The sequence below is a fragment of the Aphelocoma coerulescens genome, chromosome 13, assembly GCF_041296385.1.
Source record: "Aphelocoma coerulescens isolate FSJ_1873_10779 chromosome 13, UR_Acoe_1.0, whole genome shotgun sequence".
Classification (NCBI taxonomy): domain Eukaryota; kingdom Metazoa; phylum Chordata; class Aves; order Passeriformes; family Corvidae; genus Aphelocoma; species Aphelocoma coerulescens.
The window spans coordinates 18,869,923-18,892,130 of record NC_091027.1 but is presented as its reverse complement, the minus strand read 5'-3'; the positions used below and the strand labels follow the sequence as shown (position 1 = coordinate 18,892,130).

Here is a 22,208-nt window from a genome sequence, read left to right as displayed (position 1 = left end):
GTGTAGGAGGGGAGGGTTCAAACTGTGGAAGGGATTTTGGGTCTCAGACAGCAAATGTCAGCCAGTCCAGAAAGCAGGCATGAAAGAAATGGAGACAGGCTACTGCAGATGAACCCAGGCAGAAGTGAGGTACCAGCAGCACAAATGTTCCCAGTGGAATGACTCCTGGAAGTTCAGTAAATCCCCTGACTGGCCTCCAGTCATTGTTAGGTGGATTAACCTCCCTGTCCTTGGGCACAACCATTATTCCATATTCCAGCACTGCACAGAGGCTGCCAAATCATGGGACGAGTGAGCAGGGGCTCCTGAGGAGGTCCCTTCCCCTTGGTACCATTCCCACAGAGGGTCACTGGGTGTTAACTTGTCAGAATGAGCCGGAGTGGAACTGATTGGAGCTCAGTAAAAGATTTCCAGCGAGGACACTTGATAGAGGAAAGTGACCTGGGATAATTCAGTCGGGTCCCCAGGCATCTCTGCTGAATCAGCTTTTAGAGGTCAGTGCTTGGGAGCTGCTGTGGGCACAGTTGTTGGCCACGTCTCTGATTTCTTTGCAAATGCAATGCCAAAAGGTACTTTGTGAATCCTGCCCTGAGCTGGTGTGCACTGCTCGGCAGTTGCCGTGTTTTACCCTAGAGGGAGTTGCTTTTCTGCAGTGGGAGCAGGGATCTGTGTTCCTTGGAGGATGTCAGGGGACCAGGATGAAAGGAGCTCCCAGGATAAGCACTGCATCACGGCTGAGGTGCTGCCCCTGCAAATGATTGTTCTCTTATGGGGAGGTTGGTCTTTGATGATCTTCCATCTCCCTCTGATGGCAGGGTTTTCCTGAGCATCCCTTTGGTTTTCCATGTCTTGTGTCTTTGCTCCTGTTTTCATGGAGGTCTCGACTAGGCTGGTATCAAGCAGAAGAGCAGAGATGTCACCTAGAACCTGGAAGGCCCATGCTTTAAACTGGCATTTTAAGTCCTTGTGGTGAATAACTCTGCCTTTTTCCAGGGTTTAGGAAATGCCTGACCAGTTTCAGGGGAGTGGGCTCAGGGTTTCCACTCTGCTCTGCTGCTGTGGCCAAAGGGGTTTGAAGCAGGAGCATCTGCCCTGAGGAGGGGCTGCTGCTGGTGGAGGGGAGGGGAGAAAAGGTCAGGAGTGCTTTGAACCTGGCAAGTTTCTCAGTATTTGGGCTCAGGTCTCACTTGAAGAGGTGAACAAATTGCTGGTAAGGATTTTTAGAGAGGTGCTGCAGCTTTTGTCCCAGAACACCCCTCTGGGAGCTCTGCCCTGGTCTCCAGTGCAGCCTCGCTGGTGTGGCCAGCCCAGGCTCCTCCAGCCCTGGGTGAGACAGGTGAGCAGCAGAGGGTCATGGGGACAGATGGGATGAGCAGCAGAGGGTCATGGGGACAGCCCGTGTGCTTGGCCAGCAGCGCCCTGGCGTGGGGTGGGCAGCCCCTCAGCCCTGTGCCCACCTGTGCAGAGCCACCTGCGCTGGGAAAAGGCTTTTAAATTGTTTAGGGGCAAGGTGGCTGCTGGACCTGCTGCAAAAAGAACCTCCTCCTCCACGGCTCGGGTGGGCGATGTGCCCCACACAGGTGCTGTGCCAGGCTGTGCTGGGGACCCTGTGTGCTCTGTGTGTGTTTTGGGCTGATGAGCCTTGATGGTTTCCTCTCAGGGTTTTGTTTCTTGAATCAACTGCTCGGAACCAGTAACAGACAACTACTTGCAACAGACTGAATTGCAGAATGGGTTTAATTCCTGCATAGCAGGGCAGTTTATTTCAGCAGGAGTGTTTTCTCCATCAAGGAAAGAAAATGGGTTCTGTTAAGGTAGTGGAGGCAGTGGTAGCATGCCAAGCTCCCCGATCCGTGGTTTCACAGGGGTTGGTTGGGGCTGTTCTGCAAAGCCTGGTGCAGATTTGTTTGCAGCAATACTGATGCTGTGAGGAGGGACAGGGGCATGAAATGACTTCTGAGAAACATGTGTGTCGTGGTGTGAGTGGGAAGGAGTGGTGGCAGCAGCACAGAGCCTCTCAGGGATGCAGGGTCCAGCGTGGCCCATGGGAACTGTGAAGGACATTGCCACTGGTCAGCAAAGTGTGGGGGACATGGATCAATACAGAAACTTCCTCTGGAGCAGGGAGTGCACCCTGTGGGAGGCACAGTGGGAAGGGGGGAAATGTTTGGGGTTTTGTTTTGTCCTCGATGAAATTGATGGTGTTGGAAATAACTGTGGTGAAGTGGTGGCAGTGGGAGCTCAGCTCTCCCCCAGCAACACCAGCTGGGAGAAACCACGGCACTCTGCAAGCATAGAGGGGAGTATTTTGGAAAGCTTAGACTTGAGGAAGAAGTGATTTTTGTAGATCAGGACTGTGAAAGCTGTTGGAGGGTAACACATCATCCTCAGCCACTCCTGTCTTGTCTCCATGGGCTGCGTGTGTCAGGGTTTGATTTGCAAGGTAGGATATGTCAGGGCAGGCTCAGGCTGGAGAGCAGGGAAAGGTTCTTCCCCAGAGGGTGCCGGGCACTGCCCAGGCTCCCCAGGGAATGGGCACGGCCCCAAGGCTGCCAGAGCTCCCAGGGGTGCACAGGGTGGGGGTGTTGGGGTCTGTGCAGGGCCGGGAGCTGGATTGATGAACCTGTGGGTCCCTCCCAGCTCAGGGCATTCAGTGATCCCGTGTCCAGAGCAGAGCCCACTCTGGGAGGTCTCAGTGCTCTGGAGTGTGAGGGTTTCTGCCAGCACCAAGGCTTGGGCTGCCATGGTCAGACACTGTCCAGGGCCACGCTGGGCAGGTCCAAGGCAATGCTGTTCAGGGAACACTTGGCACCAAAGGGGTGAGACCTGAGTGGGAGGCGGAAGGGGGAGATTTCACCCTGTCCCTGAATGGCTCTGCCAAGGTCTGAGGTGAATGGCACAGCTAAATATACTGTGGGTGATGCTAGTCCAGCTTATTCCTGTGAACACGGGAAAAAATTTGGAGCCCTGGAACACAGCCTGTCCAGCTTCTGTCTGTCTGGTGAGTTTGACAGCTCCAGCATTCACCTGTGCAAGCTCCTGCAGCCCAGGCTGCACAGAGCTGCCCCATGGAAGCCTGAGGTGTCCTCATGAAATCCCCATGGAAATGTAATGAATTCCAGTAAGCAAGGGAGAAATCTGTTTGATGAGTTGTTTGATTTTCATATCCTCTATTTTTCCTCCTATTTATCTTTTGAAACTCTTGTTCTTATTATTCTGGAATTATCACTGTTTCCTAAAAAGACAGTCTGCTAAGATACGGCTGGATTTTTTTTTAAATGAAAAGCAGTGGATTTTGTGGGAGTTGTAGCACTCAAGCAAAGCTGAACTGCTTTGCATCCACATGGGCCCTGAGCCTCCCAGCACCAGTGTCTCTTCCTGAGACAAAATCCCCTGAATAAGCACAAGTTTGAGCCAGGCTTGCTGAGATTGCTGATATCACAGGTGTCCTGTGAGACCACAGGGCAGCATTTCAAAGCTATGTTGTGGTGTTGTGTCCCAGTTTGGGAAGCCTGGACAGGACGACCAGAGCCCCTCGATAAATGTGCATTTCAGTGTGTCCATTTTCATCCATGTTCCAGCATCTCCATTTCCCCCTCAAGACCTTGGCCAGAGCTGCAGAACTGAGCACCTGCAGATCCCTTTGAGAACATGGGGACCTGCAGTGACCCTCCAAAATGGTCCCGGGGGAGATGAGGTGCCAGAGCTGGAGTGGTCACGTCTGTGTGGTTCGGGTCAGACCTTCAGCACCGACCTCCCTCACAAGCCCCGAGCGGAGGCTCCGGGAGGCAACCCTTGGCCAGGCGCAGTGCAAGTCAGGACCACCCAGTTCTGATAAGGGCAATTTAGAAAGGAAGGGGAAGATTGTGAAAAGAGGGGCAAAGGGGCACAAAGGGAAGAAAAAACCCACCCCACCGCCGAACAAAACTGAAGATCAAGACTGCTGTTAAACACACTGCCTGCGAGGGAGGTCCCACCGTGCCTTTTCTAATCTAGAGCCAGCCAGGATTGTATTAACAGCTTCAACGCAATGGAACAAATTAATCCCTGATGTAATTGAAATCGGTGAGGTCTCACAATAGGTGAGTTTGACCCAGTGGGATAGAAATAGAACAAGTATTGGAATGAAGGAGTGAAACGAAGTCACACTGTTCAGCCATTGGTATTTCATTCCTAGAAACAAAGGCCAGACAAATGCAGAGAATACATGGCTCTGCTGGGCATGGTTGAAAGCTGCTCAATAATATCAAGCTTTGAAGGGATATTTCTGTGTGGAGAGGAAGTATGTAGCAGAGGTATAACAAGCATTAAAAAAGAAAAAAAAAAGACAAGGAAAGAAAGGAAGAAAGAAAAAACCCTGCTTGCTCCTTGCCTGATGGTTAGCTGTGGTAAAATAATACCAGCCCTTAACTAATAATAATAATAATAATAATAATAATAATAATAATAATAATAATAAAGATATGTCACAACTGCAGAAAAATAAGAAAAAGAGTTAATGTCTGAATTGTATTTCTGGAGACTCAAACTGTCAAGAGCCCGTGGTAAGCTGTGGCATCCTGCAGATCTCCCTCAGCCGAGATGCATGGGGTTGGTTTGCTGTGGTCGACACAGGTAGCAGGAACAGGTCCCACTGGGAAAGAGCTGCCTTTGGGTGCTGGGAGGGGGCTCAGTCTTGGCCCCTTTGGTGCTGCAGCACCAGGGCACAGCTCAGGGGCACGGGGGACTCCAGGGCTGCCTCGTGCAGGCGGCTGAGCTGCTGCTGCTCAGGGTGACATCGTTAATAATGTGTGTGACCTGGGGGCTGCTGGCAGTGACCTGTTCTGAGTGGGTGAGAACAGGCAGGTGCAGGTGGAGATGAGAGGCTGGGGGTGTTTGAGCCCCTCTGGGAGCTGCATTGCAGCACCTCAGCAGCACTCCGGTGCTGGGCTGTGCCGTGGGCAGCGCTGGCTGCAGGCACCGTCCTGCCTCCAGCTGGGCTTCTAGAAGTCATTCATCAAGGCTGAAACCCTGCTCTTCCCCAGGATTAGCCATTTCCCAGGGTGCAACAAGTTTAGAATGTCACCATATCACAAATGGTGCATTTTCACAGTTCTGGCTATGGCTCATTCCATCATCAAAAGGGGAAACATAGTTTTTTTGAAGGTGGCGTCATCTTTCTCTAGAAAATGGTCAAATACTGACTGATGGGCCATAAAACATTCATTTCCTCAAGCTCTCAGGTTCCAGTTTTTTGGCACTCCCCCCTGCCTCCCTCCTGGTTTCATACCAGGCTCACTAACGCTTTGTCTGCCATCCCAAGGCCGACAGACGCGTTGCTTTTGCAGTGGTGCATGGCTTGGACAGCTGGGGGGTCCCGGGAGCTGCTGGGGAGTGTGGCTGAGTGATGGCTGCATTTCTCAGAGGTTGTGTGTTTCAGAGGGAGCAGAGGTCTGACACTGCCCGAGGAGATGCAATCTGCCTCTCTGAATGCACAAGGCAGCTCTCTGGAGGAAAGGAGGCTTCGCTTGCAGAGCGGCTTTTGGATCCAAGTATGTGTCACCTCACGGAGCTGTATGTCCACTTTTCCAAGCCCTGGAAATGTGTTCTCTTTGGGTCTTGTTTAACATTTCTGAAATCCAAAGGGATGGGCAAGCTTGACCTGCTCATCACCGCGTTTCCTTCTCCTTTCCAGCTCCATCCCTACATGCACTTCAGAGCGCATTAAACAAAGAGCAAAATTCCACGAATTTCACCTACTGCAGTGACTTGAAAATGCTTAAGTCAAAGAAATGAGGGGCTCAGTTCCAGAGTGTATCTGTGCAGGAACAGGGAGAGCTCTGGGGTTTTCTCCATGATGGGCTGACATCTCCTGCATGGGCCATGCCAAGGGAGAGCTTGGCGCGCTGTGGCGCGGGGAGGCGGAGGTGGTCTGCCCTTGGCTTTCTGCCTGCCCCTGCATGGTGGAGTGGAGGTTGGGAAGAGAGCAGAGGGAAAGGGAACAGCCCGAATGCATTGCAAGGAGAAGCACAAACGTGCTCCTAAACCCAAAGAAGGGACTACTCCCAGGCAGTGCTCATCCACTCCTGGCTGGCTCCAGATTGGGCTCTGTAACACGAAGGTAACAATATCCTGGTGATGGATTGACTTTGCAGTTAAACGGAGGGAAAAGGAGTGCATTGTGTTTCACTCTGTGCTGAGGGTGGCTGTCATGGGGAGCTAGCAAATCCTGCTGTAATTTGCATACAGGAATTTTGCCAAAGTCTTGGAAGCGAAGTGGTTTGTTACTTGCCTTTGAGGGCTTGAGAGAGATCTGTCTTGGATATCCTCTTGCTGACCTGATTGAGTTAACTTTCATGTGTTTAGACGGTCATGGAGAAAATCATTAATATTAGGTTGATTTGATGGCTGAAAGGTAATAAGTATTTCCTGCTTATCAGATGGGGTTTGAGAGGACTTTGAATAGCCTGATTTGTTTATCTTTTGCAATCGGTACGGCCCTTAGCAAGAGGGATTTTGTATTCCTGGTTCAGCTGGGGGAATGACATATGGTTTGCTCTCTGTTGAGTGCTCCGTAGCATAAACAGCAAAACACCAGGAAATTCTGAAGTCCAGCTCCCAGCGAACTTGGCCATGCTGTGGGCCTTGGACATCTCATGCTGTAACGCTTTATGACATGAACAATAACAGATTAACATCCCCTGTTACTGGAAAGCTCAAAATAGAAAATCCGAAGTGCGTGGAGGTTGGTCGGGTGGAAAGCCAAATCCTGTAAACGTGGCTTGGCACGGCCAGGGTTTCATTGACCTTGGCGGGGCTGGGACTGCTCCATTCACAGGAGGCATCTGTGAGTGCAGAGATGGGGCACGAGCCTGTGCAGGGCTGACATCACAGTGCTGCTGTTGGAGGCTTTTGCCGTTCTTGAGCTTTTCTTGGATTAATGCACAGTGAAACCTAAGGCTGCATCAGCAAAATGGTCGTTCCCTCACCCTCCGCCTGGGATTTAACAAAGAGGGGAGTCATTCTTTAAGATGAAGGATCCTTGTAAAGCCATTTAAAATGAAATCCACTCTTATTTGAGAATCATTTGGCAAAAACGCACATGAAAATCTCCCGTTGTGGGCTCACTAGAAGACAGATGTCGTTTCTGGTTCCTTTGGCTGTTGGGAAAGGAGGGAGGACTGAATGCTCCACCTTGAATGATTGGGCAGGTACGACAGACAAGGGAGAGAAGCTTATTTTCAGGAGTGAGGCATTTCTGTTGCTTCTGTGGCTTGATGTGATGCTTGTTTTTAAAAGGAATGCTGTTTTTTCCCTTGCGTAAACTCTGTATTTCCAACTCTATTTGTAGCTGTATATTATCACTGAAAGGTGTAGTGACAAATAAATAATAAATGGATAAGGAATTTAAGAAACTGATGGAAAAGAAAAAGGGAGGAAGAGTGAAAATGAAACCAAACTCAATGCTCTGATTTAACAACTGGGATTTTGCAGCTTATAAATTGTTGCCAAAGAATGAGATGGAGTTATATGAAACCACCATCCTGAGATGCTGAAGTTGGCATGCACAGACAGCGGCCCGCACCAGCTGGATAGATGCCAGACAAACCATAATACAACCCCAAATCCCTGGAGGAGTCCAGTCTCCTGTCCCCAGAGGGTGTCCCACAGTGCTGCTCAGGAGCCAGAAGGTGCCAGCAGCCCTTCCCTTGAGGGACCTGCTGTGTGGAGTCTGTTTGGCTGCCTACAGCATGGAGGTGTGGATGGTCAGCCTGAAAGGCAAAACAAGGCTCTCATTTTGTGTATGATATGTTTTTGTGCAGTAATAGCATTTCTGTAGTGAGAATAAAAAAGGAAAACTTGCTTTGGTGAACAGGAGTGAAAGCCCTTTAGTTCAAGGGACTTAAAGACATTTCTGCATTCAAGTGTGTTTGGGGATGGATGTACTTGGTTTCAGGTGACCTCCTTGACTGAGTGTTGGTGATCAGTTGCCAAAGGAGACATATGTTACCAATTTTTTTGAGATTTATGGAAGAGTCTCTCTTATGGTGTATATATACATGGACCTTCTTATCTCAGAGAGGTTTGCTGCTTGAGGGAGTGCACCCTGTAGGGAAGGGATCCTGTGAGAGTGGATTTTAGCAATGATCAAACAGGTTTTATCTCATGAAATCAACACCACATGAATTTTTATTTTTGGGTATCGATATTCTCTGCTGCAGGCCAGATGCAGCCCACGCTGGCATGGTTAATTCCCCTTGGCCACACTCCAGCAGAGCATCCTGTTTCCACAGAGTGGTTAAGTGTGAGCTTATCTTTAAGCAGGAGGCTAAATCCGGGTGGTTTCACTGCTGCTCTGGACCACGGCTTCTGGCCAGGGGAGAGGTCAGCTGCAAGGGGGAACCTGCAGCACATTCCTCCTCCAGGATTTTTGCCCTGGGTCAGAGCTGGGCCTCTTCCTAGGGAAGTGATGGAGTGATACACACTGGGCTGACTGTATTTCAGAGTCAGCATCACCTGCTGATCCCTGCATCAGCTACTTCAGGGCTTGGCTGAAGGTGATGCCAGCCAGCTCCTTGGACGGCGGAGGAGGAGATGTCACCCCCTGTGCTGCTGGTGCCCTTCTTGCAAAGGGAAGGAGCACTCAGTTAGCTGATCTTAGGCAGGACAATGGTGACAAAGGTGCCCAGGTGTGTTGGTGACATGTTGGAGCAGAGCACAGTGCAGGATGCTCTGTGGGTGCTCCCGAGCCCACCGAGGCACTGCAGCTACGGGCTGGGGCCTCTGCAGTGTGAGTGCTCCAGAGACAGTTAGAAGAGAATTAAAACATGTTTTGGAAAACAGATTGCCTCTTCTGTTGGGAGTTTCCAAATAAGCAAAGCAACCTGCCCTTCCCCCCACTTCAAATCCCACCTGTTTTGTTTTTTTCCTAGAAAAATGTGAAATTCATTAACATGTGGTGAAAGCAATGTAACGACGTCATCTTGATTTAAAATCTGTTTTAAATCTTAAAATGATGGAGCCAGAATTTTAACTGCAAATAGCCTTGCTTTGTGGGCATGAGGCAGACTGTCAGCATGACTGGAACATCTCTGGGTTTGGTAGTTTCGCATCCTTTGCAACAATGACATTTGAAAAGGAAGCAAGAAAAGACGTAGGAAGGAAAAAAAGAAATTATTTTTATTGCTGTCAAAAGCCAAGTCCTGTGCTCAGGTGTAGCTGTGGTACCTGGGGAGTGCGGGGCGAGCAGAGCCCAGCTCTGTGCTGACCAGAGCTCTGTCAGCATCTCGCTGTGGCATCCTGCCCTGCCCTCTGGCCCGGGGCCACGGCTGCTCCTCCTCTGGCATCCTCAGCACTGGGTCACAGCTCCTGGCTGCGCTGTTTTCTGAGAGTGGGAAATATTGTGACCCCTGTGTGTCACCTCTGACATCGCTGTGAATGTCCCAGAGTTGCCCTAAGCCTCCCTTTGCCCAGCCTGTGCCTTCAGCTCCCTATGGGCTTCTGGCAGCCAAATCAGAGCTAAATCATTTTCTCAGAGCAAAATCCCAGCTTTTAGTAACAACAGCACCAAAGGCGATCCCGTGGCATCGCTGTGAACTCACTGCTGTTGCCACTGTGCTGAACTTGGGCTTTGGCTCAGAGTGCTTTCTGGAGGTCTGGTGCTAGGCAGCACTGCTTGCCCACAGTTCTCCTCCTGCTGCAGGCCTGGGTGTCCCCTAGAGAACTGGAGATGCTACAAAGTTCTGCTGAGGTTTTGACCTTCAGGCTTCACAGTACTTGCTGGTGTGAGATGATGTGCAGGAGGCTGGAGTGGGGCTATTTGGTGTGTTGTGGCCACTTTCTTTATGTGTTTTAGTCTGGAATGGATCTGAACAAGAATTTATTAACCTTTTTTATTTTCATTGCCAGTTCCCTCCCCACACTGATACATCAGATCACTTTTGCTTGCAGGCCAGGCTTTTAAGTGATTTGTTGTCCTGTAAAGGGAGTCAGCCACCAAAATTTTGCCCATCTGTGAGTTTGGAGTGGACAGTGTGGATGTTGTGGTGCAAATGCTCCACAGATCACAGATGGACAGATCACAGAGCAATTTTTGGGCTTTCATAGTGTTTGGGTGTGAAGTGCTGTTTGGGTGCATGCTGCCCAGTCTCCCCCTTGGGAGGGCATCTTGAGAACATTGGTGCTGTGGGGTCCTCTGACCTTGGGCAAGTCAGGATGACTCTTTGGAAGGAAATATGGGACTCCTGTTTTGGTATTTCTTGGGAATACTTAAGATAGGAAACTAAACAAAAAGTTTATGGTGCTATTTTAAGGCTGTAGTGAACTAAGGTTAATTTACTGCCTTGGCCAGAGCAAACAGATGAGGTGGCTGAGGCTGTCAGACCCTGGCTGATCACTGGTGGAAAAGCTGGTTTAACTCTCACCACTCCTCATGATCTCTCCCCAAGAGAGATCTCCCGTGGCCCTGTTGAGGTGGACAGAAACACGTCCATGGATGGTGACCATGAGATGGCTTCACCGAAGGGCAGAGCTGACCAAAGAGTGAAGCTGCAGAGTGTACAAGTGACACTCGTATTGTAGTGGATTTTGTGCCAGTGTGAAGCTCGAGTCCCGTTGGCTAAGGGCAGCACAAACAGTTTTTCCCCTTGACTTCTCCCTGCAGTTAATCCAAGGAATCAGTGCAGCTGCTGAGGGTGACGCACCAAACCTCTGAGAAGGGGTTGTCTGTCCCCACTCTCCAATTTGTGCCCATGTAACCTGGCAGAGGCTGTGCACACACAGTGGAGAGCTTGATTTATGGTCAGCGTGGCTGACCAGGATTAAATCAAAGCAGGGCCAAGCAGAGGTTTTTATTCAAAAAACCCGGTTTGACAGTAACCCCCAGGTTTGGTTCACTGTGGAGAGCCAGCTCTGGGTGGAATTACACACTGAGTGCCTGGCACCACTGCCAAGTGAAGGGCAGCCAAATCTGAGTCCTCCAGTGCCACGTGCCCTTGGCAGGCTGGTGTGCAGTCCCTCTGCCCAAGAGCCTTGTTGTGTTCATGGTCTGTCCTGTTCTCTGTCCCCACTCCCACCCCTCTCAGATGTTTGCTGCTGAGGAGAACGTGGATTTTCGGATACACGTGGAGAACCAGACGCGAGCGAGGGACGATGTGAGCAGGAAGCAGCTTCGGCTCTATCAGCTCTACAGCAGGACAAGCGGGAAGCACATCCAAGTGCTCGGCAGGAGGATCAGTGCCAAAGGAGAAGATGGAGATAAATATGGTAAGAATATTTACTGGGATCCCCCAAACGTCAGGTCAAAGGCTTTAATCCAGGTTGTTGTCCTAAGAACCTCTTGGGAGAAAAATAGTAAGAGCAATAAAAAACAAGATAAAAGGAAAAAAACCCTTTCCAGGTCAAGAACATGTGATTTGTTTTGCTGGAGCTGCCTCCCAGCTGAAGGCAGGTCCCACAGTACTGCCATGCCCCAATTTATCAGAATATGGTTGAAGAGAAGAATGTCTTTCTGCCCAAGCCATGAACTCACTGTGTGTTTACTGCAATTCTCAAATGATACCTAAATTGGTGGTTGGGGAAGTCCTTTCCCCATGAACCCTTGGGCTTGTGTTGGGTGAATCCAGTGTTTGAATTAAGTGCTCTCATATTTTCAGGTGGTGGGATATTGGGTTTGAAATTGAACTGAAATTAGACTTTGGGAGCTCTGAGAGTACCCCAGAGCTCAAGCTGAATCTCTGAGCGTGTGGATCTTGCAGGAAAAGCAATACTTGCCCTGTGCTAGCAGCGCATTCAACTATTCTCATTGTGATTTGCACACAAGCAACACGCTGGAAATGCTGCTAGAGGCTGGGCTACGAAAAATGCTGTAATTCTGGTTCGTTTTGAGATGGTTGTGGCTGCGAAGCTTTTGCTCAGTTTGGCTGTTGGGAGGCTTTTAGGGCTGTTCAGAACACCGGTCCTGTTTGTGTTTGGGATGTGCAGCCCCACGCGTTCCCGTGCTGCTGCAGAGGTGTGTGTGTGTGTGAGTTTGCTGGCACCACCGTTCTTGTGGGATTGTCTGCTGCAGCACTGGTGAGGTGGAGGTGAGCTACGAGGAGGGCAGGTCAAAATCTGGGAGCGGTTGTTCCCTCAGGAAGCTTCAGGACGGGTGAGGCACACGCTGAGCACCGAGGGCAGCTGCCGCCGCTGCCGGCGCGGCTGCAGGAGCAGCGTGAGCGACAGCCAGAGAGCACCTGGCAGGTAGGAAGTGACCCCCAAGGCACTTGTGCGCAGTCAGCCCCTCTCTCGGAGAAAGCCCTGCCCTGAGGTCTCATCAACCTTGTCCTTTGTCATTCCCAAATTTCCTGATATTACAGGAGTGAAAAGTGCCACTTGGCTGCTAATTATTGTGTCATTTATTGCATTCATGCTCCCGAGGTTTGATGTGTAAACGAGTCGCGGGGCGCTGCCGCCGCCGCCCGGGGACGGCTCCTGCCCGCGGTGGCTGTCAGGTGCCGTGATGGAGTTTTCCTCTCCGTGAAAGAAGGCGGCATTTACAGTGGGTGCAGCAGGGAAGTGTTCCCGGGAGCAGCTGACAAGTGCTAATTTATGTGTCAAAGCCCATCTTGTCCCCTTCATACATATGCAATCGTGTCTGAACAACAAATCCGCGCGTGCGGAGCGTGCTCGTGGCCGAGGGCGGTGCTGCCGCGGCGGAGCCCGAGATTCCCGGCTGGGAGCTCCTGCACCCGTCCCTGCCTGCCTCCAGAGCCCCGCTCCCGCCTGCCGGGGGGCTCCGGCCGCGGGGCTGTGGGCCAGCACCCCGCACACCCCGCCCGGCTCCCTCCCCGCAGCCTCCCCATCACACCCGCCGCGGCTGCGGAGCCTTCTCGCCCCAGCCCTGTGAAAGGTTATGGAAATCTGCTCACGGTCCTGCCTGGCACGGAGCACTCGGAGCATGACAGTCGGGGAGACAGTGAGGTGGGACACGGCGGGCCGGGATGTGAGCACGCCGAGCTCCTGTCTGGAATAATGGAGGGGGGAGAGATGTCGGAGTTACTGGAGTGAGAACCATCTGTGTTACAGCCAAACCTGGACACAAAGGCAATGACACAGGGTTCATTATGTGCCAGGAACCCCTCCCCCTGAGGCATTATTATGGAGTAACCTTTGATCAAGACCAGAGAGAGGCTTAAACCGGGTCTGGGGATCTCAACAGTTGCAAACTTTTGATCCACATCTCCGCCTTGCTGGTCAGGTCTGCATCTGGAGGAGGACACCTCTCCTCCCACGCAGCAGATGGCTGCGTGTCCTCCTGTCCTTTCCCTCTCCTTCCCTCTCCGCCTGCCTCCGTGCTGGCACGGTGTGACAGAGCCGGGCTGCGCTCCGGGGGTGCCCGCTGGCTTCTGGGCTGTGCCACCCTCGCAGATGGCACCGGCTCCTGCCGTCCCTGCTGGGGGAGGGCACGGCGAGGGGCTGGGGGCTGGGGGCCGAAGGATTGCGCCTTGGGGAAGGCTTTGGGAGGACAAGCAAGTCTGAGAAATGTCTGAGAAAAGGCAAGAGACGTGGGAAAAGGTGCCCGGGAGCTGGCTCCAGCCGTGAATTCTCTCAGCAGCTCGGCCCGTTAGGAGAAGGTGACATCAGGCGAGGGCCCCGCAGGCTCAGCGTTCACGTGGGAAGCTCTGTCGGGGCGAAGGTCCATGGTGCTCATCACCAGCCCATTAGCACCAGCCCGTTTCAAGGATAGGGGAACAAATAATGTTTTAGCACCTCTTTCCCCTCTTCCCTTACATTCGCAACAGTGTCCAGATGCCTTTTTTTTTTTTTTTTTTTTTTTTTTTTTTGCACATATCCTGCTTCCAAATGGGAGGCTTGTCCTGCCTTTGAAGGGAGGTTAATTTTATTGCAAGGTTTTATTGACTTCTGTAAAACTTCTCACCTCTTGGTTGCAGAGAATGCCCAGAACAGAGGGGAGGTGGCAGATCTCAGGCAGGGAATTGCTCCTTTCCAAGCCCCCACCCCAAGTACAGCAGAACGAGCAGCCAGCCCTAGCTCAGGGAGCAATGATGCTGCAGGGCTGGTGGGATCCGGCCAGAGGAATCCCCCTCGACTGTTCTATCCAGGTGTGCAAATGCCGTGTGCACGGCAAAATGCATGAACGCATGCTCTGCAATGCATAATTCTGCTGTCATAATAATTCCGGTGTGTAATTTTTGGTTTATGCATTCTTTGGGGCCAAGATCTGGCCCCGTGTGTCAGATTATTAAATGGCGAATTAAGTCAGTTAATAGAATTAATTGAGTCGATGTAATCCTTTTAATCAGATGGATTTGATCCCTTCTCAGATGAATTAGAATCCATTAACGGATAAGTCAATTATTGGACTAAATTAAATCTAATAATAATGCCTGCTGCTCACAGCAACACTAATTAATCTAAATACACTTACCTATCTCCCAAGGTTGGTTTTTTTTAAGGCTTAATTGATGTTCCTAAAGTGCTCTGAGATCTTTAGATAACAGATGATCTATGTGAGCAAAATATTATCTCTTAACAGACTATAAACTAATTAAAGGACTGATCTATTTACAAATTGCATTTTTACTTTAATCTCTTCAACCTATTCAGAAGGAGTTTGCACTGGCCCAGAAAAACAATATTCCTGTTATAAGCTTATTATTACTTTACAGGTTCCTAAGTGGTCCTTTCATTCAGAAAATGAAAGGGTGAAGGAGGAAAAACAACCATTAAAGTGCTGACAAAAAAAAAAAAAGAAAAGGACCTGGAACCTTTACATTCTACCTCCGATAAATGGTACAGATAGGGAAGAGAGGGATCAGTGACCTGAAACCTTAGATCCTTTCATTTATTTTCATTTCACAAAAGGCAGAAGACATTCTATCCTGTTTGTTCACGATCTGTGTATCCGGCGCAGTTGGGGAGACAGAGCTCTCTTGGTTGGGTGAAGGCATTTTTTGCCTCATTTGTATTTCACAGCCATGGCATTTTTGGTTTAATTTGTCCCCAGCTACCGCTGTCCTGCGGGGCGGCGAGCAGTGATAGCCATCAGTGGAGAGGTGTGAGAGCCCTTTACTCCCCTCGGTGGAGGGAACTTTAATTTGCGGGAGGGTTTGGGTGTCCCGCAGGCTGGGCTGTAGGGTGTGTGGGTACATCACTAATCAGCACGTTCCAGGTGGTGTTTTGTCCAGGCATCCATTCCATCACAGTTTAAAAATCACTCCCGGGTCCCCCAGGAGGTTACAAACGCCCTGCTTTATAAACCTTCCCGCTGATAAGCTCTCTAGTCTGCAGTGTGGAGGCTCTGCGTGAGGACACCCTGCGCAAGGGGCAGGGCACGGGTGGGACATCGGCATCCCAGCCCTGGCACTGGGGCAGTGGCAGCCTCCTGAGGGCTCCCCCGGGCTTCACCGGGGTTTAGCTCGGAACTCCCGTGAGACAGGAGGTTTCGGGGCTTAACAGAGCTTGGGTTTGCTAGCGGGGTCAGGAGGACCAGGGAGGGAAGGGAATGGAAGAGGAGGTGTGACACGGTGCCGGGTGTGACCTCCCCATGCCATGGGCGCTCTGGGGACAGACGTCACGCCCCACACAGATGTGATTTTTGGGTGGTACAGAGAAAGCGAGGAGCTGAGGCAAATGGGTGTCTGCTTCCTGGGGCCGCTCCAGCCGGGCTGATGTGCCCTGCAGCCCCCACCTTCTGCTCGAGCTGGAGCTTCCCCGGGATGCCAGTGGACCTGCCCACGGAGAGCACATTACAGCTGTCTAGACATCAGCCACACTCCATCCTGCCAGAGATTTCATTTGTGGTAGAAGTGGGCTCTGTTCCATGAGGAGGTGTAATATGTGTGGAAAATATTATTATAGCAAAATAGCCTCCTTTAATTGACTCTAAATTTTGCAGGATTCCTTCCTAGGTTTGGGTAATCCAGTGCTCTCCAGAATTAATGGCTGACATAGCACTTCTCCGGGTTTGGCAGCCTGACAGCTAATTTAGAACTCCCTAAACTCATTTCACTAATGACTCCCATTTGTTCTATCTGAAAGCCTGGAAACAAATGCAAAATACCAGTGCCATTGTCCCATCTTTAGCAAGTCATTCTTTCCCCTCAGTATTTCTGGCACCTTAACAGCAAGCTGCCTTGGGAAATCTGATTAACCCTTTCCCTTCCTGGAATAGTTTAAATCAATTTTGATGCCTCTCCTGGGAAGAGCAGGAGTAAAAAACTAAACTCATTGTGGCTGGAAGGCTCAGAATTTATCTACAAGAAAGATAAGAGATGTAGTCCAAACAGCAATTGGGATTTGTGAAATATCGCTGTATTTCCACAATTTTTCCACGTGTATTTCCAGGCTGCTTTTCTTCCCAGGAACAGGTGCGTGCAAGGGTTTGTCTGTTGGTGCAGCTCAGCCCCAAATCCCGCATGAGCTGGGATCTGCTTTGTAATTTATTGTGCTGAACCATCAGGATGGCTGTTTCCCATTTAACCGACGTATCGCTGCCTCCAGTCTCTTCCCATTACAGTTTTGACATCACGACAAGACAAATAAATTTTTTAAAAGACCTTTTATCTTCTAAACCATTTATTTTCACTTACTCAGCCCGGGGGCAGAGCTGACCTCAGCGTAGGGGATCATTCACCATGGCAGCTGTACAGTCATATGGGTCCTGGGGACTGGCCTGAGCCGAGCAGCCTTCGCCGTCCAGCTGCTGTGTTGTGGCTCTGGGCTTTTCCCTTCTTGCCCAACAATCCCTGAAAGCTGTACTATTTTTGTGTTCCCCTTTTCATCTGCAGTAAAGCAGTGGTGAAGCTGTCCCTTGAAACCAGATGAGGGGATGAGCTGAAGCTCCAGGTGGCTCAGGGCTTTGCTGACCCATGCATGAGGCAGGAGCCTGGGCTGGGGCTGGGGCTGAGGATGGGGCTGGGGCAGGAGCCTGGGCTGGGACTGGGGCTGAGGATGGGGCTGGGGCAGGAGCCTGGGCTGGGGCTGGGGCTGAGGATGGGGCTGGGGCAGGAGCCTGGGCTGGGGCTGGGGCTGAGGATGGGGCTGGGGCAGGAGCCTGGGCTGGGGCTGGGGCTGAGGATGGGGCTGGGGCAGGAGCTGTGGCCGGGGTAGGAGCTGGGGTTGGGGATCCCAGCTTGCTCTGGGCAGCGAGGGGTCTTGGCTGCCCTCACCTTCCTGCTGGCCCTGAGAAGTTCCATGTGAAACACAAGGTCAGCATCTTGTACACTGAAGACATTTTTAGTTTTTATTCTGCCATATTCTGTGCCTGTGCCAGGGTGGGGAAAAGCCTTGCTTAGGTGGGATGAGAAGTTTAAGAAAAATCCGAGCCTTTTGCACAAACATATTTTGAACAATGAATCTGTTGCCAATTTCCTTTACTTTTGATTTTGGTAGCTGCTGTCCTGAGCTCCTGCTGCAACCAGTGTCACACCTGAAGTCCAGTCTCTCCAGCCCTTGTTTTGTACCTGCAGTAACAGCAAAACCTGTTGTTTATTTTACCTCTGACACTACAATGATTTTGGATTTCCCTACTTCTGGATCTTGAGATAGCTTAAAGAGCCTTGGGAAAAAAAGAATCTCCTTTTAACTCCGTGTCCAAACTTCAGGTCTCCATAAGCACTGATCAGGGTTTAGAAAGTATAGGCCTGTCTGTCAGCAAATATTAGGGACCTAGAAATAACGAGCAGAGGTAATTTAGAGATCTGCTGATAATTTGTCATTTTTAATTTCTGTGTGGAGTGGAGAGTGAGCTACAAAGTGAAAAATCTTTATTTTCAATGCAAGTCATAAAAGGGTTTTTGTTAACAGTTTGTGTGTGTATATAATTCTGCACTGTGATTTAAGTGTTCCCATTAGAAATGCAGAATAGGAAATAGGATCCCATCTGTGAGCAATTTAAGAGGAAGTGAGACAATGGAGTCGATTGCTGCTTCAGTTTAGATAATCAATACAAATATTATTAGTATAGTGATTTATCTTCTTTATGAAAATGTGAATGCCAGACCCTGAAGACAGGTCAATATGATGGTATCTGTTCCTGCCTTGCTGTGTTTATGGTGCTTTCCCATGAAGGTCAAGCAGTTGCTTTGTTAAATGTTCTTCCCTGGCTCTGATGAAATAATACAGAAACAAACTTAGGGCTTTCCTTTCTCCTCCATGGTTCTGGACACGCACTGTGCATGTCAGTATGGTGATTACTGCTACCTGAAATCTGTCCTGGGGACTGCTGGGGGGACACTGGGAGGTGATCTTTAGGGTCCCTTCCAACCCAAACCATTCTGTGATTCTATGGTGAAGTTCTGGCATGATTTTAAATATATTTCTAGGCCAGGAGTGTTTCTATGCTCAAATGCTGAGAGCTTCTCAACTCCTTTGGGTTGACTGCAGTTGTTCTGTGTTGGTGTTGGTTATCAAACCTTGTTTTGTGCTCTCTGAGGTTTTCCCATGTCTAAGCATTTGGCCAGTCATTCATTAATTCAAGTCGGTTCTTGGGGTGCAATTAAAAGTATCCTGCAAGCAGGCTAGTCTACATTTCCAAAAGGGTTTTTAATTGCTTTTACTTCGGAGAGGAAGGGAGGAAAACATTGTCAACAAATGGTCTTGTACATATTGCTTTGGGTGAACATCCCTGTGCATGATGTCAAGTGGCCAAAGAGAATTTTTCTTTCATAAGAAACATTTGGAAGAAATGAGAAATGTCTATAACCCTGTTAAGAACTGCCTAATTAAAGACAGGATGGGAAATGCAAAACTTGGTGTGAAGATTACTTCTGCTTGAAAGTACTGTGGAACCTCACTCAGCTGTTGTTTGAGATTCCTGAAGTCAGCTGCCTGGAGACTTCATGGTGGTGTTGGCATTGGCCACATCACTCACCTGGAGCATCTCCTGCTCCACTTTGCCAGTTGAGGTGGTGGGACACTGGGGCTGGACCCTCCAGACACTGGAGACAGAAGAAACTTTGTTCCTCACGTATAACAAAGTGGCGTGAATGTCATCATCTCAGTGTCCTTGTGTGTCCCTCCCTCAGCCCAGAACCCGGTTACCCCGGTCCCTCACCTCGTGGTGTGCCAGCAGGATAAAAGCTTTGCAGATGGGGAGATGCTAAGGAGACAGTGGTAATGGAGACCACACTGGTAGCCTGGTTAGAAGTAATTATTTGGTGCTTTTAGATGCTGTGAGACCGTTCCTGTTTTCAGGTTGGGGTTTCCTCAAGAAAGGTGTTAAATTTATAAAAAAATAAGGCACTTCAGTCGCTCGGATTTCACCTCAGCCCTTTGAAAAACCAGATAGTCAGGAATTTCCGCAGCTGCAAGGTGGAGCACAGCAAACATTAACAACGCCAGTAGCACTGCGTGGCCGTCTGCAAGAACAGGGAAGTGCCCAGGCCCTACAGAACTGCGCCGAGCCCCAGGCTCGGCAGAAAGGTGAAAAATAATGAAGCTGTGAAGAGGAGAAACTGCTGATGCCTGACACTTGGAAATCTGGAAGAGTCCAAAAATGGAGCTGAAAATACCCCCCAAAAATGACTATCTGTGGCTTGAACGAAATAGTGTCCGATCAGCATTCAGAAACCGCTGAATCCAGGCCGTTCCAATACTGGCATTTTCCAGACTGCTTGCCAGTCGGATGCAGAGGAGAACACGTGTAGAGCGTCTGCGGTCTCAGTGCTCACAAGAAGTAGAAGGCGAGCTGGAAGTAAAGGCAGTGAGAAGTCCCACTAAAAAAGAAAAAACACCTACTTTTGTGCCAGTGAGGAAGAGCAGGGCTCTTGGGGCTCAAGGGAGATGGTCACGTGGCTGCACTCTGCGAGCATCCCTCTTAATGAGCTGTGCCAGCAATAAATAGTGCCCACTTTGGCCCCTGAAGAGCTTTCAGTATTTTCTGGCTGCCCATAACAGACAATTCATGCTTTTATGGTGACCTAGGAGGTGAGACCTTCTCAATGTATCCTGAGCTTTGTGTCCCTGAGCTGTGCTGCAGCTGCCTTGGGGATGTGTCTGTTCTTTGCTGACGCTACCTGGAGTGGTTGAGCTTGGAGCATGACGGGGTAGTGCTCCCATTTTTATTGCCGTTGTCTCTGCAAGCTGAAACGTGTGCTCAGAGGCCTTCTCCTCTTCTGCATTTGCAGCTGCCAAAAAAGGTGCCTTTCTTCCCAAAGCAATATGAACAAACCCCTGCCATCCGCTGTGACCCTGCCGCCTTCCAGCTGTGACGAGTTTGGGTCTTCTCCAGCAGCGACGGCAGCTGTGCTGGCTGGAAGGGTCTAGGCCCGGGAAGCAGAGGAGTGGAGAGGAGTCCTTGTTCTCAGCTGCTCTGGCTTCATCCCAAAGCTGGGCTGGTGGGGCAGAGAAGGAGTGGCTGTTGCTCCTGAGCAGCCCAACGGCGATGGGAGCCTTCGGCGCTTGGCCATATGGTGGGTGCCATGCTTGGGATCCTGGCTTCCAGCTGGTGTGCTTTGGTTTATACCTGATGTTCTCAAGTGCTTTTGGAAGGATGAGGAGGAGAGGAAATGGCTGTTGGAATGTGAGGGGAGCTGTAGCATCAGGGGATGCCGCTCACAGCCTCTGGAGGCAGAGAAGACCTCAGTGTAGAGAAGCAGCAGGGAAGGGCTAGGAATAGGATGGCATGTAAGCCCCAGATACATCTAAAAAATAATGTCCAGGTGTCCCCAGCACTTGGCCAGGGACAGCTGCAAGGCTCACAGTTTGCAGGGGTGAGTGCTGAAGCAGACTGAGGGGTGCTTTGGGCTCCTGGTTTCAAATCACATGTTGGGTTGAGTTAGAGGCGAACACCGCAGCTCCCGAAAGCTGGCCTTGTCCCATTGGGATGGGTGATGCAGTCCCAGGTTCCAGGGCCGAAGGAACTTGCCTAAAGGTAACTGCAGTATAAACCCCAAGTAAGGTTTCTGCTGGTTACATGGAGGGATCACAGGGCTGGATCTCTGTTACAGCCAAGGCTTGATTATCCTTTTTCCTACACTCCTGAAACTCCACCGACTTCATCAGAGCCATTCCTGGAGCTCCTGTGTGAGACTGAAAGGAGATTAAGTGCCCAGCAGTGCCTCCCATTCCTCCTGTGTCTTGCACCTTTGTTCAGACCTTGCATTTCAAACCATTTTAGCCGGTGGGAGGCAAATCAAAGCTGTTAGGTTTGAGCCGGTGACAATGGCCTGGTGCTGTGTGGTGTACCCAGCCCCTTGCCTTTGTGTAAGGTTTGTGATTCTTGCCTTTATTTCATTTGCTTCGGCATCTGCATTTGTAACCGTTTTTTTCAAGTGAAGTTTCTGACTGGTGACTCATTAGGAGTAAATAGGCAAAAGGATATTGACTTTACACCTACTAATTTGGGGGTGCTAACAAGCACATGTAAGAGCTTTATAGTCACCGGGTAAATTGTCCCACCTGGGGGGGCTGGAGGAGGGGAGATAAAAAGCATTACAAAGAACCAGCACTTTTGTTTCTCGCTCTAGCCTTGGCTTTTCCTGCTGCTGCTGGGGTGGACGTTTGATGGTCACCACTGCTGGAGCCCGTTCCGAGCTTCCCCAGCATTTCCAGCACCGTTAGACCTGTGTGGGCACGAGAATGGGGTGCTAACAATAGGCTGCCGAGTGCGCTCGCTCAGAAATGAGGTGCCCTTACACGGGCTGGGGGAACAGCCCCTCGCTCCTGTGGTGTGAGTCGGGGTGCGCGGTGCTGCACGCGTGCTGTGCTCGGAAGGGGAGTCGAGCACAGCCCCTGGAGGTTCTGACAGCAGCAGCCCAGCAGTGTGGGATGGATGCCTGCTGGCAAGCAGGACTCACTGTGGCTGTGAGGGCACCAGAGGCTCACGGCCATGGCCGGGGGCAGCTCGCTCTCCTGAGGTCCGTGCTCAGTCCTGCTGGGGCCCGAGTCAGCTGCAGATGTGTCGGTCCCTCTCCAGCCACGCCTGTGGCACAGTAACTACCACCCTTAGGTGTGCTTGGATCAGGGTGTCACCGGCCCAGAGAGTGACCTGTTGCAGGGGAGCTGGAGCACAGCTAAGGAGTGATGGTCCCTGGTCCTGTTCGAAGCAGAGGGTTGAGCTGAGTGACCTCTCAAGAGCATTCTCAGCCTGAATTATTGCTTTGGTGGGTGTCTTTCAACACTGATTGTCAGAACAGAGCTGTCAGGTAAAGTTGTCGGTGATCCCTTGCTCTGAAGGCAGTGATTTTCCTTTGGATGCATTCAGTGGGACCCTTAGGAAGTGGCTT

The 22,208-nt window shown here is 50.6% G+C and overlaps 1 protein-coding gene across 1 annotated transcript in view; it reads left to right on the top strand.

The window, feature by feature from the left end:
* Positions 1–22,208, top strand: part of FGF18 (fibroblast growth factor 18) — a 68,551-nt gene that overhangs the window by 15,343 nt on the left and 31,000 nt on the right. The window contains exon 3 of the mRNA XM_069028931.1: positions 11,064–11,244. Within this exon, the coding sequence (XP_068885032.1) occupies positions 11,064–11,244 (181 nt within the window). The remainder of the gene's footprint in view (positions 1–11,063; positions 11,245–22,208) is intronic.